The 17,625-nt window shown below is 41.3% G+C and overlaps 1 protein-coding gene across 1 annotated transcript in view; it reads right to left on the bottom strand.

Moving 5' to 3' along the window:
- Window positions 1-17,625, bottom strand: part of DNAH2 (dynein axonemal heavy chain 2) — a 6,636,854-nt gene that overhangs the window by 2,535,038 nt on the left and 4,084,191 nt on the right. The window contains exon 53 of the mRNA XM_044077324.1: window positions 13,532-13,617. Coding sequence (XP_043933259.1) covers window positions 13,532-13,617 — 86 coding nt within the window. The remainder of the gene's footprint in view (window positions 1-13,531; window positions 13,618-17,625) is intronic.

Genomic DNA, 17,625 nt, shown 5'->3' with positions numbered 1-17,625 from the left:
GGGTAACCCCAGGTCCACAGTGACTGTAGGTGCTATACCAGAGGAATCTGGAGTAAAAGATGAGTGTTCTGAAGAATTGTCTTTGATCACAGCAAAATCACACACCTGCAGCTAAGGCAAATCGACAGTATGCTGTGGTGGCAAAGGCTGTTTGCTTAACTTTTTCTGTTTGAGGCTGGATGGAAGACTGACCATGGGACTAGCAGTTGTCGATGGCCAAGCTGAAAATGGTGCCTCTTTCCTGGGAAAAACAAGCAGCACAAGTTGGTAAAACTTTAAAGATTAAAAAGTCACTATTCCCAATAAAAACACAGTAAAAAGCACTTCAATACATCCCTTGCCAGCCCCCAAAATTAAAATAAATACAAATTTTCTACAGAAAAAAATACTTTTAAAAAAGATGTTATGTACTTACCATAATGTTCCATTGTGTTGTCCATTTTCATTCTTCCTCAACCATTGGGTTTGGATCTGAACTTCAGATTCGACTTGGCCATTACTATAGCTCGTGGCCAAATGAAAGCTCCACACCAACCCCTAACATACCTCGGATCTTATTTGCTAGATAACATAAGTAACAACTAGCAAGATAATGTTCCTAACAAAGGAAAACCAATATCTGGAGCTCCATACAAGACACTGTGGTGCCTTTAAAGTATCTCATTCTTCCAGAAGTCCATGATGACAAGGGTTGGGGATTGGTGAGTGAGGAAGATTGAAAATGGATAACACAGATAGAATGTTATGGTAAGTACATAAATTCTTTATCTGATGTTGTCGATTTTCATTCATTCCTCAACCACTGGGACAGAGTCCCCAGCTACCTGATATCCCGGGTGGACTCTAAGGAAGGATGTACTTGAGCACAGCTGAACCAAAGGCTGCTCTTCCCCTTGAGACCAGATCCATTTTGTAATGATTAACAAAAGTATGAGGATTAGCCCAAGTAGCAGCTGTGCATACGTCATCCATGGAATAATTGGATAAAAATACTAACGAGGTTGCCATAGATCTAGTAGACCAGGCTCTTAAAGGTTTTGGTAATGAAATGCCCAATTTCTTATAGACAAAGTGTAAGCAGTCAGTAATCCACCTTCCCAATGTTACCTTCGTAAGAGATTTTCCTAAGTTGCTATCTGCAAAGGATATAAATAACTGATTAGATTTTCTAATATTTTTTGTTCTGTGTAAGTAGAAAGACAACTGCCTATGAACATCCAACAAGTGTAACATTCACCTTTGTTTTCAAATTTTGGAAAGAAAACAGGCAAGTTAACAGACTGACTGATATTGAATTCTGACACCAAATTAGGCAGGAATGAAGGGTTGGTTTTTAATGACACCCTATCCTTATAGAAAATCAAATAAGGAAGTTTACAGGATGTTTGAAGGTCTGAAATTCTCCTAGCAGAGGTAACACAGCCACTAAAAATATCATCTTCCAGGTCAGAAATTTAAAGTCACAATTTCCTGCTGGTTTAAAGGGGGAATGGATTAAGGCCTGCAATAGAAGATTCAAAACCCATGAAGGAGAAGGATCTTTATAAGGTGGTCTAAGAAAAATAGTACCTGTTATGAAAGCCTTGCATATCTTAGTACAGGCTAGAGAGGAATTGTCAACCCCTACAAGAAAGTTAGAGATTGCTGCCAATTGAACTTTAATGGTAGATGAGCTCGTTCCCTCATTAAAAATTTCTGCCAAAAACTCTAGGACACTTTGTATAGAGCTGAAAAAGGATCAGTATGTTTTTGATGCATCCAACAAACAAACTTCTTCCATTTACTTTTGTAGATTTCCCTAGTAGAAACTTTATGGGACGACTATGTATATGATGGACAGGAGATTAGAGCATAGGTTGTCTGACTATAAACAGAAGTGGAAAAACCACAACATTAGCCTGAGGTTTGAGATATCCAGATGACTAATTCCTGATGGGTGAGACAGTAAGTCTGAAATCGGATCCAGAATCTAAGGTGGGTAAAGAAGACGAGGCCAAAGAAAGGGGAACCAAACTTGTCAAGGCCAGTAAGGTGTAGTGAGGATAACTTTGTTCTTCAACCTTGCAGCTTTTGGTAGAAATCTGGAAATCAAGGGAGTTAGTGGATAAGCAGAGAGATGCCAAGAAGGCCAATCATGGAGCACTGTGTCACTCAGTGATTCCCTCAGTGGGGGGATTAGGGCAAAAAAGATGCTGCACTTCTTCTTTAGGGGAGAGACAAACAGATCACAGCAAAGCTGGCCACACTGGTGGAAAATCACTTTTCTGTTGAGAGACCTGTGAGGTAGTAGAATGGACCTGTTCAATTTGTCTGTCAAGTTGAACTTCCCCAGAATGTGTGTTGCTATCAGAAAACAGTTGAATGAGCTCGCCCACTGCCACACTCTGAGTGCTTCTCAACAGAAGGGGTAAGATCTGGTTCCTTCTTGCTTGCTGAAGTACCAAACTACTGACATATTGTCTGTCTGGATTGTTAGGTGGATCATTAACTGGCTCACTGATAGAACCCATACAGTCAAAATAGGGGAATCCACATCCAACAGCAGACCCGTAACAGTGGTGTTCCACAGGGATGAGTCCTGGAACCACAACTTTTGGGAATCTATTTCTTCCAAGTACAAGCACAAATTAAAGGTCTGTGGCTGATAAAGTTTGCTGACGACTGCAAATTGGAAGCAGTCACAGAATCCCCAAACAATGTCAACATCCTACAAGAGGGTCTTACACAAACAAATGATTGGTGCCAAAGTCACGGCCTTAAACTCAATGCAAAAGAATGTATTATCATCCCTTTTGGTAAGACCAATATTCCTGCTAACTACCACATCAATAAACACACCCTAAGCACTCACTCAGTGGTGAGAGACCTGGGCACACAGGTTGACAGCAACCTTACCTTTGATCACCATGTCTCTACAGTGGTAAGAAGGGCATTCTATAGTGCTCATCTCATAAGTAAGGGCATTGCGCCTCCAGAAAAAAAGTTATAACCTCCCTGTACTCCTCCCTCATCAGGACAATAATCAAGTACAATGCCCTTTTTGGTATGTACATTTCCAGCCACCTGCAGCAATTGGAGAGACCACAAAAGTTCCTCACAAGAAGAATTCAAGGTATTCGGTATCTGTCCTATGTGGATCGGCTGAAATCACTGTCACTTTACTCCATTTCATACAGACTACTCAGAAGCGATCTCTGCCTTGCTTATAAGGCAATCTCTGACTCTGCTTTATTGGAAATGCTCCATTTCAGTAAGTCCAGTGACTCATGGGTTACTCAAACTAAAGACCTTAACCTGGTATGTGACATTAATAGAACCTACTGGAAGGACAGGTTCTCTACCAGAGGTTACCACACCTGTGGAAAAGACTCCCAATTTATGACAAGCATAGCACATCTTTGGCCCTCTTCAAGTGCAATCTGGACAATTGGATGGTTAACTGTAAATTCAGCACAGGAGTTCCACCTGTGTTTCTCTTGGACAGGAGCAATAGGTGTTGATTGTGGAAACAAGTGCAGAACTTGGCTACACTTTAAGGGTTCTAGGGACATTAGTCTAGTTAACTTCCTATGATCCTATGAACTGTCTCCAGAGATGCCTGAAAAGCTTCCAATGCTTAAAGTACTGCTCTCATATCCAGGACATTTATAAGCAAATTGGCCTCTTAGTGGGACCAAGTGCCTTGGATGGTTTTCCCCAGAAAGTGCCCCCCACACACACTCAATCTGGGATGCGTCCATGGTCACTATTGCCCTGGGATGAGAAAGAATGAATGGATGGTCTTGTAAAAGCTGATCTGACCGTATCCAACGCCAAATGTATTTTTTGCATGCCTATGTGATCCTTATTTGAAATAACATCCGCTGATTTGACCACTGAGATTCTAGCATCCACTGAAGAATTCTCATATGAAATCTTGCCGGGGGGACTACAAGGCTTGAAGAATCAGCCAAGCTGAAATTCTGACGTTGTGAACAATTTTTGCGACCTGGAATCTCAATGTTTGTACTCTTGTTAGGGGAAGTGAAGCTATTGCAGATACTGTATTGAAAACTGCCCCTGTGACTTCCAGTGTTTGAGATGGCTGCAAATGAGATTTGCTATAATTTATTGCAATTCCTAAAAGGAAGCAAGTTTGGAGTACCAGGTTCTCTTGCTATTATGAGTAGATTACTGGTCAGGCAGTAAGGAGCCAGTCATCTAAATATGGAAACACCTGGAATCTATGCAGTCTCAAGTGAGCTGCTGCCACTGCCATGTACTTGGTGAACATCCTGAGGACTGTGGTGATACCAAAGGGCAGGGCTCTGAACTGGAAATGAATGGCTCCCAGCTGGAAGCGGAAGAACCTCCCTCTACTGCCTGTTCATTTTTATGTGATAGTACTCATCTTGAAGGTCTATCAAGCACATCCAATTCTCCTTGACTACAAATGGCAGGATGGACTGAACAGTAACCAGTCTGAAACTTTGACTGTAAGACTAACTTGTTCAATTTGCTGAGATCCAGAATCAGTCTCCAGTCCCCTAATTTCTTTGGCACTAAAAAGAAAAATGAGTAGGTTCCGGATCCTTTCTGGTCTGGTGGGACCTCTTTGATGACTACTTTTTTAGCAGTTTTTGTATTTCCAGTGCTGCTGCTTTCCTCTGATTGGGTTGAATATCGGGAAAGTTTTGTGAGAAGGGAGGTGGAAGGGAAAAGAAATTGTATAACCTTTGGAAATAATTCTCTGCACACCCAGGTGTCTTTTTTGATATCTACCCAGGCTCTCTGGTGCAGGGATAAATGACCCCAGATTGCCTCAGAGGGAGACAATCGGGCCTCCTTTCAGGAGCTCTGACAGGGCCTGTCAGAGAACGTGTCTCTAGAACCTTGGTTTTGTGAGCCACCTCTACCTCATGGGTGGCAACCTCCATTAGTGTTCCCCCTTCTGCCTCTGGGGGAACCATCAGCACGTGGATCTTGGAAAGGACCCTGAGATTTTTTGAACCACGTTTTCCATCCCTCTCATTGGTTTCTAAAGAAGGTCCATTGAGCAGTTGAAAAACACACTCCTAACTCCTACAGCAGAGACAGTCGTTCCATCTTTTTCACACCTGGCGAATGTGTCCTTCACCTTGGGGCCAGCCAAATAAGGAAGATCCATCAAAGGGAGCACGACAAAAGAAGACTTGAATGGCTCAGTAAACTCACACAAGTGCATCCAGTCATGCCTCCTTATTGAGATACCGGAAGCTGCCGCCCTTTATGTACTCTCAGCTGCATGAGAGATAAGCTTCATGGATGAATTACAGATAGACTGATGGGTTATCGAATGTGAAGCTACTGAAACTTGATTCTCTGCAGTAGTGGTCCCTGAAAGAGTATTTGACAGTTCCTTTATCAAATCTCTTTGCAACCTAGTGAAATGTGCCAAATAGTTCAGTGACCTAAGAGCAAAGGTCACTGAAGCATAGACACTCTTCCCAAATCTGGGCAAAGCCCTAGACTCTCTGTTAGGGGGATGAACAATGGAACTTTTTTCAGCAAGTTCCTTCTTTGTGGATTTCACCATGATCATGGCATCAGCTGGTACTCTCTTGCTCCAGAATTCCCTTCTTGTTGGAGGTGCCAGAATTCAGTCTGGTCTCTTGTGGATAGATTCAACCACATCAGTTTCCTTCCATGCTCACTGAAAGATCAAATCGATGAGTTCATCAGCAGGTGGAGTTACCCAAAAGGTAGATGCGCCAGATCCAAATGCCTCCAGAAACACCAATTCCTCTGTAGAATGATTTTGGCAGGACCAACCACCGCCGTTGTTTGAGAATCTCCAGAATGTATCAAAATGAGACGTCTTCGGGTGGTGATCTAGGGGATCCTTCTCCTTCATCGAAATCAGTGTCTTCTGTGATAGATTCCTGTGGGGAATCCAAGTGCCTCCTTTTGCACTTTCTCTTCTGGGGTACTTTCTCAGTGGGATGCTCCACGGAAGTGTCAGAAGATTACCTGCATGGTAGCCTGGACGGGTTGGACTGGTTGTCACTGTGGAGTCGAGGCTCACAGTGTAAAGACACATGAGATGTTGAAGGAAGATTCAAGGGGGGAGAGACCATCTGTCCCGCCAAAGCAGAGAACACTCTCTCCACTACCTCAAAGGCAGATCTTCCTGGGGATAAGGAAGCTGATGGAACCAAGAAGCCATGCTTCTGCCTCATCAGCTCTGTCGGCCCCGAAGGCAATCTACCAGAGGCACATGTTGGAGCCAAACTGTCCAAGGTCAAAGCTCCAAGGGGCAGAGATGACTCCAAAAACTTCTGAGGCGACTTCAACACCTCAGATCTGACTGGGACACTATGGCTCCAAGAGCCACTCGGCTCTGAACTCATCAAAGCCGGAGCACTCAGAGAAGCCCTCAGATCCAAGGACACCACTGTCCTCGTATCCGATCTAGACAACCTTGACAAACCCAGATCCAAGGTCTCCAAAACAAAATGTCGAATCAGAAAGGGGGCCAATACTGGAGGGGTACAGATGGTCAAGACTTCCTGAACCGAAGGGGTAGGAGCTGGGAGAACTCCCATCTGTATCTGCGCCAAGAGAAGCTTCATCATCATTCGACCAATGTCGGCTTTGGTGAGACTCCTGGAAGAACAAGATGAAGCAACAGATAGTGATTTGAAACGCCGTCTCTCTAGGAAGGGAGATGGGACCCTAGACAGCAATGGGTCTATAGAGTTAGAGTATTGGATCCGAGGAAGTAACTTAGGATCTGCCATACATGGATTCAAAGACGTTCTAGGTTTCCCTGTGGAAGTCTTAGCCAGAAGGCTTTGGATCTAACCTGGACTTTTTTCAGATGAAGACAGAGTCGAAGAACCCGACTTCTTCGAGGACTTTTTTGAAGCGTCGTAGAAGATATCTTAGGGGGGTGAGCCTCAGATATGACTATGTAAAAAGTAGTATGCTGCAGTTCTTTTAAAATCAATTTATTCTTATGGTCCTCTACACCTTGTAGATTAAAACACTTGCAAATACTTCATTCTATATTATAATGTTCTGGGCCTAAACAATAAACATGAAGATCATGAGTGCCAGAACAAGGTAGCTTATGGCCACACTTCTTACACTTTTTAAAGCCTTTTTTAGACATACTGAAAAAAACACAAAGATAGCAACATTTTTTTTTTTTTTGGAAAGGGTAAGGAGGAATGAAAACAAGGAAAAATAAAAGTACCAACAGTGGTACAAAGAAATATACCAATGGTGCAAGAGGAAAGGGTTACAAGTAAAGACAAAGGTTATATATCATAACGTTTTACAAACTTAAGAAATTAGAAGAAAAATACCAGCAATGGTATAGACAAACACAATAAGTGTATGTAGGAAGAAAAAAGGGAGAAAAAATGATTGAAATAGCATATATATTTAAATTCGCTCGACAGCAAAGCTGACCACGTCTATACAAGAAAAGTGGCAAACAAGATCTGGGGTATGTTAGAGGTTGGTGCATTATGGATAGGAAGGAGCTCGAGAGTTTCAATTGGCCACAAGTTATAGTAATGGCAGAGTTGGACCTGAAGTTCAGAACTGAACCCAATGGTTGAGGAATGCATGAAAATTGACATTAGATATGTTTTTCATAACTTTTAAACTGACAGGAAAAAAGTACACTCCTGTTTAAAAGTACAGTTAAGTTTCATGACAGTCAACTGAAACACAAACTCCTAGCAGAAAAATAACTTTCCTAATCAGGAAAGTACATTCAAATAATAAAATGTGGAAGGTTTTCCCCAAAAGGAACTTATCTGCTCAGCAAGGATCATCACATGCCGACCGTCAATCTTCAAAAGCCCACACAGGAGCACTCGGTTTGGGGCATGAAAGCACTGGAGACTTGGTGTCCAAACTGCTGATTTTCTTCAGCTCTGCTCATGTTGCCAATGGTTTGACTGTGCAGAAGGTGCCCTTAATCTCTGGAAGCTGCTAAGATAATCTACCCTATGCACAATAAAACCCATATAGCTAAAGTTGCTGCAGCAAGGATCAAATGAGTCACATTTAACCAAATTCAACAAACTGGCTTTAGTGTCAGAAGCAGTTAGGCTAGCAATAGATTGTTGCATACAAGCAAAAACATAAAAGTAAATATTTTGCCATACGTTTCGGGCAATTAATTGCTCTAAAAGATAACATGGATAAGGCATGTACCTTCTTTGTAAAGCACCAAAAAGAGTCCAGCACCAACCAGGAGGTAGATAGAGTCGTAGTTTAACGTGACTAAAACAACAAAAACAGCATACTGGTTTCGGCAAAACTTACAGCCTTCTTCAGTGCATTAAATCATTTGAAGCTATTACACATTTAAATAGTATTCAATTAAACCATGCTAGGAACGGATTTGGTTTGTGCCAGAATTAACTTAATTAATTAAGGCCAGGGGATTACGGGTTCGTACCCAACCCCTAGTTAGTCAGATAGATGAAAAATTATCCCAAGATTGGGCCCAGGCCCAACATAAAACCTCTATGCTGTTTGTAGATGCTCTCATCTCATATTATGAAAGAACCATAGATTTAAATATTGTAGAAGTAACCAACAATTGTGAGGGAGTCCAGATATATGAAGGAGAATCATTCTTTAACAAGCATCTTACTGCTTTGGCCACAGATCTTTCAACTCTTGAACAACAATTGTTAAAGAGGAAAACTCCAAAATTTAAGAGAGACATTTTAGATTATGAGAGAGGGAAACTATTTGGTTTAAACAAGAGTGTTAGATTCCAAGACTCAGGGAACAAACGAATTAATAAGAAAAAAAGACCTAGGTCTATACTTAGGAACAGGAGTCACACACATGGGGGGACATCAGGGGATGACTCATCACCAGCCACGGATCTCAATCCTATCTCCACTGAGGAATCTCCAGTAGCAAAGAGAAAACCTAATACTGACCCTTTAGGGGCAAGAAACACCGGGGGGGGGGGGTAGGAAGCATCAGAGAGGTACAAAACATCCAACAACTTTTGGACAAAATTCTGATGCACTGAATACTAACAATATCCATAACATTTCTTCCAAACCTTTTGTCAAATGTGGAAATAAAATTACTGAACAAAGGATAGAATTTTGTTCTAACTTTTTTTGTGGCGGAACATGCTCTTGTTAATGACATTCATGAATTTTGTAGAATTCTTAACCTGAAATTGTTTTTTTCAGATTCAAACCAATCTCAAAGATCTACTGGATTTCATTTCCGTAAATCTACTTTTATACCTCCCATGGACAAACATGTTTCAGTCTTTAAAGAATGTGTGCTGAAAAATTTGCACTTCAACATGAACATACACACCAACAACAAACACAATCTCACCAAACAAGAACAGGATGCCTTACATAAAGTCAGCAATAGTCATGACCTGGTCATTTTACTAGCTGACAAGGGTGGGGCAGTAGTCATTATGGACTGAAATATGCACGAAACAGAGGCTACAACACAACTGTCCAACAACAAATTCTACATACATATGCCCCTTTACCCAACATTCAGATTCAAGCATGAAATTGATGCCTTCCTTAAATTGGCACAGGAGGAAAGGATCACTGACCAAAAGACAGGGTATCAGTTGATGGTCCAAGATCCCAGGCAACAGTATCTATATCTTCTTCCCAAAACACATAAACATCCTACCAAACCACCAGGTAGACCAACTGTCTCGGGTCAAGGATCTCTGACGGAACCATTATCGGCTTTCCTCACTGAATATTTACAGCCACTTCTCCCCCTGGTCAGATCCAGAATTAAAGATACTACGCAATTTCTTAACGCCATAAATGACACACAGTTGGAACCAGGTTGGCTACTATGCACATTGGATGTCACTGCCCTATGCACTAACATTCCACATTGGGCAGGATTACAAGCTATTCAATTCTGGTTGGACAAAGCTGAGTTATACACTCCTGGTTTCAACACCTTTCTTGTTTGTTTAGATGAACATGTTCTCGCCAAGAATGTTTTTTACGTCCATGGAAGATGTTACTGGCAACTCAGAGGTACGGCCATGGGAGTGTCCTTTGCTCCCATCTATGCAGACCTTTTCATGGGCTACATCGAGGAACAATTAATATATGATGAGAACCATAACATTTTTCTAGATAACATGGAGACAGTGGCACTGACAAAAAGGCAGGAGTTTGAGCTGGATGTGGCAGAATTAAAGATGTTAAGATTTGCACTGGGTGTGACGAGGGTGGACAGGATTAGGAATAAGTTTATTAGAGGGTCAGCCCAGGTTGGAAGGTTTGGAGACAAAGCCAGAGAGGCAAGATTACATTGGTTTGGACATGTGCTGAGGAGGGATGCAGAGTATATTGGGAAAAAGATGCTAAGGATGAAGCTACCAGGTAACAGGAAAAGAGGAAGGCCTAAGATAAGGTTTATGGATGTGGTGAGAGAGGACATGCAGGTGGTTGGTGTGACAGAGCAAGATGCAGAGGACAGGAAGAAATGGAAACAGGTGATCTGCTGTGGTGACCCCTAACGGGAACAGCCGAAAGAAGATGATGATGGATATCTGGAGACGTTATCTGGATGATTGTTGGATGGTGTGGCGAGGGGACGCTGGATATGCAGAGGAATTTGTAGAATATTTAAAGGAGAATAAATGGGGAATTCATTTCACTCTCAACTATGATTACAAAGCAATCACATTCCTGGACGTCCAGATTCTACGACAGGATGATCATACACTTGAAACAAAGTTTATCGAAAATTCCCCCAATTTAACACCTTACTACATGCCTCCAGCCATCACCCCTCCAACATCATCCGAAACATCCCGAAATCCCAATTTCTACTCATCAAGTGTATATGTTCCTCAGATGTAGCCTACAACATTAGCAAAAGTGATCTTTCAGAACGATTTTTGAATAGGGGTTATCATGTAAATAACATTAATAGGGCATGCTCTTTTGCCACTGAACAGGACAGGAAAAAGCTGTTAACTTATGGTAAGGGACCCAAAGGCAAGGATATACAGTCTCCCCAACTCATTTGCCTAGTTACAACATTTAGAAGAAATACAGATGCCTTTAGAAATATTATTAATAATCATTGGGACACTTTGTTGGCAAATGAGAGACTAGCTGGAACACTCTCCCCACAGTGTCCTTTTTAATACAGATGAGGCCGTACTATTAACTCCCATCTAACCTACTATAAACACTTTTCACCTACTACCACACAACAGGTCAACCTATTTGGAGATAAGCTAGTGGGCAGTAACCCTTGTGGTCACTGTAGTTTTTGTACATATATATGTAAAACTAAAGAATTTACAAGCAGCAATACACCACATATTTTTGAAATTAGATGCTTTGGCAACTGCAGCAGTGACTGGGTCATTTATTTGGCCACCTGTTTTTGCTCTGCTTTTTATGTAGGGCAAACATCTAGGCCATTAAAACACAGGATTAGTGAACATCTTAGTGATATAAGAACTAAAAGGATTTCTAATGCACTTTAAAAACATACAATGACCCATGTCACTGCTAAATTTCAATTCACAATCATTGATAAAATTCAAGGACACAAATCCAACAAAGCAGGCTGGCATTCTATACTAAATAATAAGGAATCTGGTTGGATTGTCAGGCTAGGGGCTTTGTTCAAACCTGGCCTTAATGAATTAAGTTAACTCTGGCAAAAACCAATCAGTTCCTAGCATGGTTTAATTGAATACTATTTAAATGTGTAATAGATTCAAATGATTTAATGCACTGAGGAAGGCTGTAAGTTTTGCCAAAACCGGATATGTTTTTGTTGTTTTAGTCACATTAAACTACGACTCTATCTACCTCCTGAATGGTGCTGGACTCTTTTTGGTGCTTTACAATACATTTGGTTTGGTCCGTGCACACAGTCTCACTTGCGTGGGGTTGAGCAAGACTGCATGCACCTTCTTCCCATATCTGTTAAGGACATTGCTATCTTTTTCATTAAGGACAGGATTAGATGAAGAAAAGAGTTTAGAAGCACTGCCCCTGTCTATAGAAATAACAGCTGGGTCAGCAGTGTGGTTTCTGCATAGAAATGTATGACAGTCTGGAACCTTATAAAGTCTGTCTGGTTTTCTAGGCGCAGGGAGGTGGGGCAGCAGTTGAAGCAGCAGCAGCAGCATTGCAAGCATATTCCACAGCTCCCAAAACCGGAGAGATAGGGAAATCCATATTAAACAAGTCATAGTATGTTTTTTGAGCTTCAGAAACTTTTCCTTCCTTCTTAAATAACTCTTGAATTCTAGAGTGTGTGCCAGAGAAAGACATTTACTTCATTAAGAAAATCTGAGAACAAGATGTCCTCAGATACAGATTCACAGGAAATGAGAGATGAAAGCTATGAAGCCTAGTCAAGCCCTTCTTCTTCGGATTCAGAGACAACTTCCTCCTCAGAGGCACAATGAAATCTCTTCATTTTAGAGTAGAAAGACTGTATTGCCTTGAAAAGCAACAGGGCAAAGATGTACCATTTTTCCTAGGAGCCCCTCAACTGGAGGGTATGAAGGGGATAAATGTTTATTCTTCTTAGACCTTTTCTTAAGGGTATAGAGTTTGATAGTTTTATGGATAGAATTAATGTCCAAACTTCCATTAATGACCCAGCTACTACTTCACTTACGAGGACTTAGTGAACTCTTTCTCCCTCAGTGAGAATAAAGTGAGGTTCTCTCTTCCTGGCTAATAGTACCTCAAGTCTGATCTAACAGTGCTTCACTGCTAGATCATGGGCTTTAGCAGCTTCCAGTGGAGTCTGACTAGAGATACCAGATAAATCACACAGAGTCCAAGGGCTTCAAATCTACCTCAAAAGAACCACCTGACCCAGACTGCTGGGAAGATGATAATGAACAAGCCTCTTCAGAAACCTCGTTGGATGTTTTCTCTTTTTCTTTACTTGAAGAAGATCAGAAAAAGGAGAGGCAGAAACCATTGTGCCAAAACCTTAAGGCATCAGTTCTCAGTGAAGTTACATTATTTCTGATTGTTTTAGGAGTAAAGGTCAAGCAAATACCACACAACAAGATTTTGGGATTTTCATCTTAACATAAAATGCAAGTTGTGTGGGCATCCTTATAAGGTATCCACCATCAACAAGCACATTTCCCTTATTGACAGACACATGCTAAAAGTTTATACAACTTTTTTTATGAAAAAAGAAGGGAGGTCCACAAGGGGGTACTTTTCTACATAAAAAAACATTAGAATGTCTACGGATACTAAAGCTGCTATGAAGATGAGACATCTCAGTAAGCCTAATAATGGCAAGAAATGCCTGAATTTTAGCACCCATGTGTCCTAATTAGTACACTGAGTAGACCTACATTGCACACAGAAGGTATCCAAAACATTTAGTAGATTGACCTGATGTCTGATTTCCGTAGCAGAATACACTCAATATAACTATATGCTACTGTAACAATGTATAAAATTGCCAAGGGTTCAAAAAGGTTAATTAGAAGGTATACAATCTCAAAAGAAAGCATAACCTATACCTGAAACATTCATGAATCCACAGACGAGTAATACTCTGCCTTGTATCATGGAAGTCTTTGTGAGCTCGCAGCATCCCCTGGAAAACCTGTGCAGAACAAAAAATTTAAATATATCAAAACAGCGAGTTCTCAGAGAACAGCACAACCTGACTAGAAAGTACTTGTGAGGTTTTACACACATAGATGAACATTTCAATAACTGTCTAAAGATTTCAAAGCTTTTGTCTGACACCCATGGCCACTTAAAGAAGTGCTAATGGGCAACATATAAAGATTAGTAAGTTTAAGAAACAAAGGTGGTTTGCTTGTTTCTCTGGTGTGTAACAGTCGATGCCAAATTAACACATATTTAATTTTTTTTTCTGTCGGTAGAATATATTGTTCTTTTATCTACAAAGTAAGAAGTTACCACTGCATGTTAAAGTACTATTTTGGCTACCTTTATGGTAAGTTTGACAAATGGGTAGGTAGACACAAATTTACACTAGGGTTATCACATACAGACCTGCCTGGTTTGGAAGGTGCGCAATACAAAGTGCTTGAAAGGGTGACAAAAACTTTTAAGTGTGTCTACTTAAAGATGTATATTGCTAGACATCTTATGGTCCCCATGATTGATTGTCTAGTATTGTTCCCATGTTCCTAAGATCATGTTGAGCTTTCTATAATTTTGACATATTATAACAAACAGACATGTGTATTCAAAAAACAAAATAATAGAACAAAAAAAATATGAAAAAGCAAGTTTATGTTTGAGATTATAAGGTAGTAGTTATAGTAACAAAGAAAGTCTGGGAATGGAAAAGGCTAATGATGGACAAGTACATACGATAAATAAGAAATATGTGATTCCCACAATATATCAGCAGAACTTCAACAGTTGCACCTCTACTGGGCAACAGGTAGGATGTCATCTTTCAACAATAATTTCTTGGCCTAAACTCCCATGCTCAACAGAACTTAAGACTCTTATTAGTATTTGTATAAAACATTGAATGATATCAGACTCAGCTTTGTACAGACCCATTTCAATCTGAAATTATGATTAGAAAGTGTTTATGTCTACAACTGCTAAAAGAATGGCAAAGATGTTGCTAAAATTGATAGAAGGCAAACATTTGACAACATTAATGGGATAATGATGATCCAGAGGGAAGAAGAATGTAAGAAAATACTGCTGTTGGTGGGTCTTGATGCATAGAAAGCATAAGTTGGGACTTTATGAGCAGTGTAATGGAACCATTTGCATTTCCTGAAAAAATGATAAGGTTGATTAGGAGAATACATGAGCGATCGGAGGTGAAAATTCAAGTGGGTGGGGTCATCTCTGATAATTTCTGCCTGAGCAGAGGAACCAGGCAGGACTGTCCTCTCTCCCTTTGTTATTTGCATTATATTTAGAAACATTGGCAAAGAAAATAAGGGACACAGAAATTCAAGGATATAATTGGTATGGCAGTCAAGAAAAACTGGCTCTATTTGCAGATATCTTATACCTGACAAAAGCAGAGAGAGACATTACAGTGCTGTGGAACATTCTGAGACCATTTCAAATCATTTCAGGACACAAAATGAATGGCGCTAAAACAAATGCAATAGCAGTAACTTATGTACACACACATGAACTGGTTCAGCCATATCTTTATTTATGGAGACATGATAAAATGAAGTATTTAGGAGTATGGATTGAAAATGATTCTGGTGTGGCAGCTAAGGATATTTGGGAAGAGACTAAACAAAAATCGAGAAAATAGAAGCTTTGTTATATGGATATGTATAATAAGATTTAAGCAGTTAAAATGTTTCTAGTCCCTTTTGTGTACACAGGCTAGGCATATTTTTATCAACTAGAGGAGAAGTTGTGGATAGCAATTAATAAAGAGCCAAAGGACCATCTGGGAGGGGAAGACGGAAAGTCAAGTGGGATAAGCTGATTCTTCCAGTATAGCACTGCAGACTGGGATTACCCAAACTGAAGGGGTATTTCAGAGCTACACAGTTACGGATCCTATACACTGCACAAGTTAAAAACAATAATTCAAAATGGAAAGGGATGATGATGAAACAAGGGGGAAGCTCAAGAAACAAGGAGAGACTGGGATACTGGATGCAGGCCTTTAAGGAGAACAACAATAGTCATACAGAATATTATATCCATAATGTAGCAGAAAGTATCCTAAGAACTAAGCCAACACGGGAAAGGAGATTCTGCCGATAAGGATGACTGCAATTATAGGTTCATAGGTTCATAGGTTCATACTAGGCTATCTGCCCGAGGGCATTTACAAGCCTAGCCCATCGTTTTGTGGCTTACGCCACCCCTTTAGTATGGGGAACTATACCCATTATTTTGCTGTGCCTCTGTCGAGCAGCGACACTGAGGTTATCCCTGGGGTATATCTGTGATCTCCCATCCATTGGTCAAGATTTCTCTTGAACAAGGCCAGCGAGGTGCTCTGCCTCACATGTACCGGGATTTTGTTCCACAGCATAGGGAGTCTTTGGGTGATGAATCTATCCCTCCAGCACGTCCTATTAATAGCCGTGTCAAGGTTTAAGTCTCCCGCCCTTGTGGCTCTGATGGATCTAGATTTTTGAGGTGAAGCATATTCATCAAATCTGGGTTTGACATGGCCTTGTATGTTAGGCAAAGGTCACCTCTGAGCAAGCGTAAGCGACTGAATAGAGCTGGAGTTCTTTCAGTCGGGCAGCATAGGACAGATTTTGAGACCCTTTATCCTTTTGGTGAGGAACTTTGTGGCCTCTCCAGCTGCTGCAAGTGTCGGGTCAGATACATTCCGAATGGGGCATTGTACTCAATCATTGGTCTGATGAGTGATGAGTAAAGGGAGACTATGACCTCCCTTGATCTAGATGAGAATCCCTTCATGATAAGGTGGGCAATGTAGAAGGTCTTCCTAACTACTTTAGCTACATGGGTGTCGAATGACAGACTACTATCAACCTGGGTCCCCAGGTCCCTGATAACTTCTTCTGTGCTCAGTGGATTGCCACCTATTTGGTAGCTAGGGGTAACCTTGTTTTTCCCGAAGGGTATGACTATGCATTTTGGCATTTAACTTTAGGCCGTGGCTCTGGCACCAGTTATCCGTTTCTGTGAGACCCTTCTGAAGGATATCTGTATCAGATGTGTTTTCCTACTATGGCCCAGTTTGCAGTCATCTGCAAACTTTGTCAGCCATAACCCTCCTGTGTTTGCTTGTACTTGGAAAAGTAGATGCCAAACAAGAGTGGGCCCAGGACTGAGCCCTGTGGGACACCACTTGTGACAGGCTTTGAGTCTGACATGGCGCCAGCAACTCTGACCCTGTGGGTTCTGTCACTCAGCCAGTTTGCAACCCATCTTGTGATGTATGGGTTGACATTTAAGCTGATGAGTTTTTCAATGATACCCGAGTGGGGTATTGTATCGAAGGCCTTAGCCAGATCGAGGTAGGCTGTATGGACTGCCTTTCTCTCATCAATGGCTTTGGTGACTGTTTGAAAAAGTCAACCAAGTTTAAAAGGCATGATCTGCCTTTGACAAAGCCAAACTGGGTTGGATCCAAAGTCTGCAAATTCCCTATGTCTTTATTTATGAGGTCCATTATGATCCTCTCCATGGCTTTGCAGATAAGGCTTGTCAAGCTAATGGGCGGTAATTTCCAGGGTCGGTGGAGGCACCGCCTTTGTGAAGTGGTACCACAGTTGCAGTGCGCCACTCCTGGGTACGTATCCAGAGGTAAGACTTTGATTAAACAGCTGTCCTAGCTGTGGGTTTAATTCCTCATTGAGTTCATGGAGCACACAGCCGGGGACACCATCAGGTCCCATGGATGCTGTGTTTTGCTTTGGAGAGAGCAGTTCTCACTTGGGCACTGGAGATGTTTGGGGGCTGCAATCGTTTGGTATAGATGTCTCTCCTTTTGGGGAGGGGAGAAGTTTGCACTGAACCTGTCAGCCAGTATGTTGGCAATGTCTGTAGGATCAGTAATCTTCACATCATTTTGAACTAGCTCTGAGCATATCTGGGAGTTTCCTCCCAGGTTTCTAACATAGCTAAAGAAGGCCTTATGATTGTCTTTTGAGTCTTT

Source organism: Protopterus annectens, chromosome 7.part0, assembly GCF_019279795.1.
Source record: "Protopterus annectens isolate FY-2018-M chromosome 7.part0, PAN1.0, whole genome shotgun sequence".
In the NCBI taxonomy this organism is placed as follows: Eukaryota; Metazoa; Chordata; order Ceratodontiformes; family Protopteridae; genus Protopterus; species Protopterus annectens.
The sequence above is the reverse complement of the archived record's forward strand: the minus strand, read 5'-3'. Positions and strand labels throughout refer to the sequence as shown.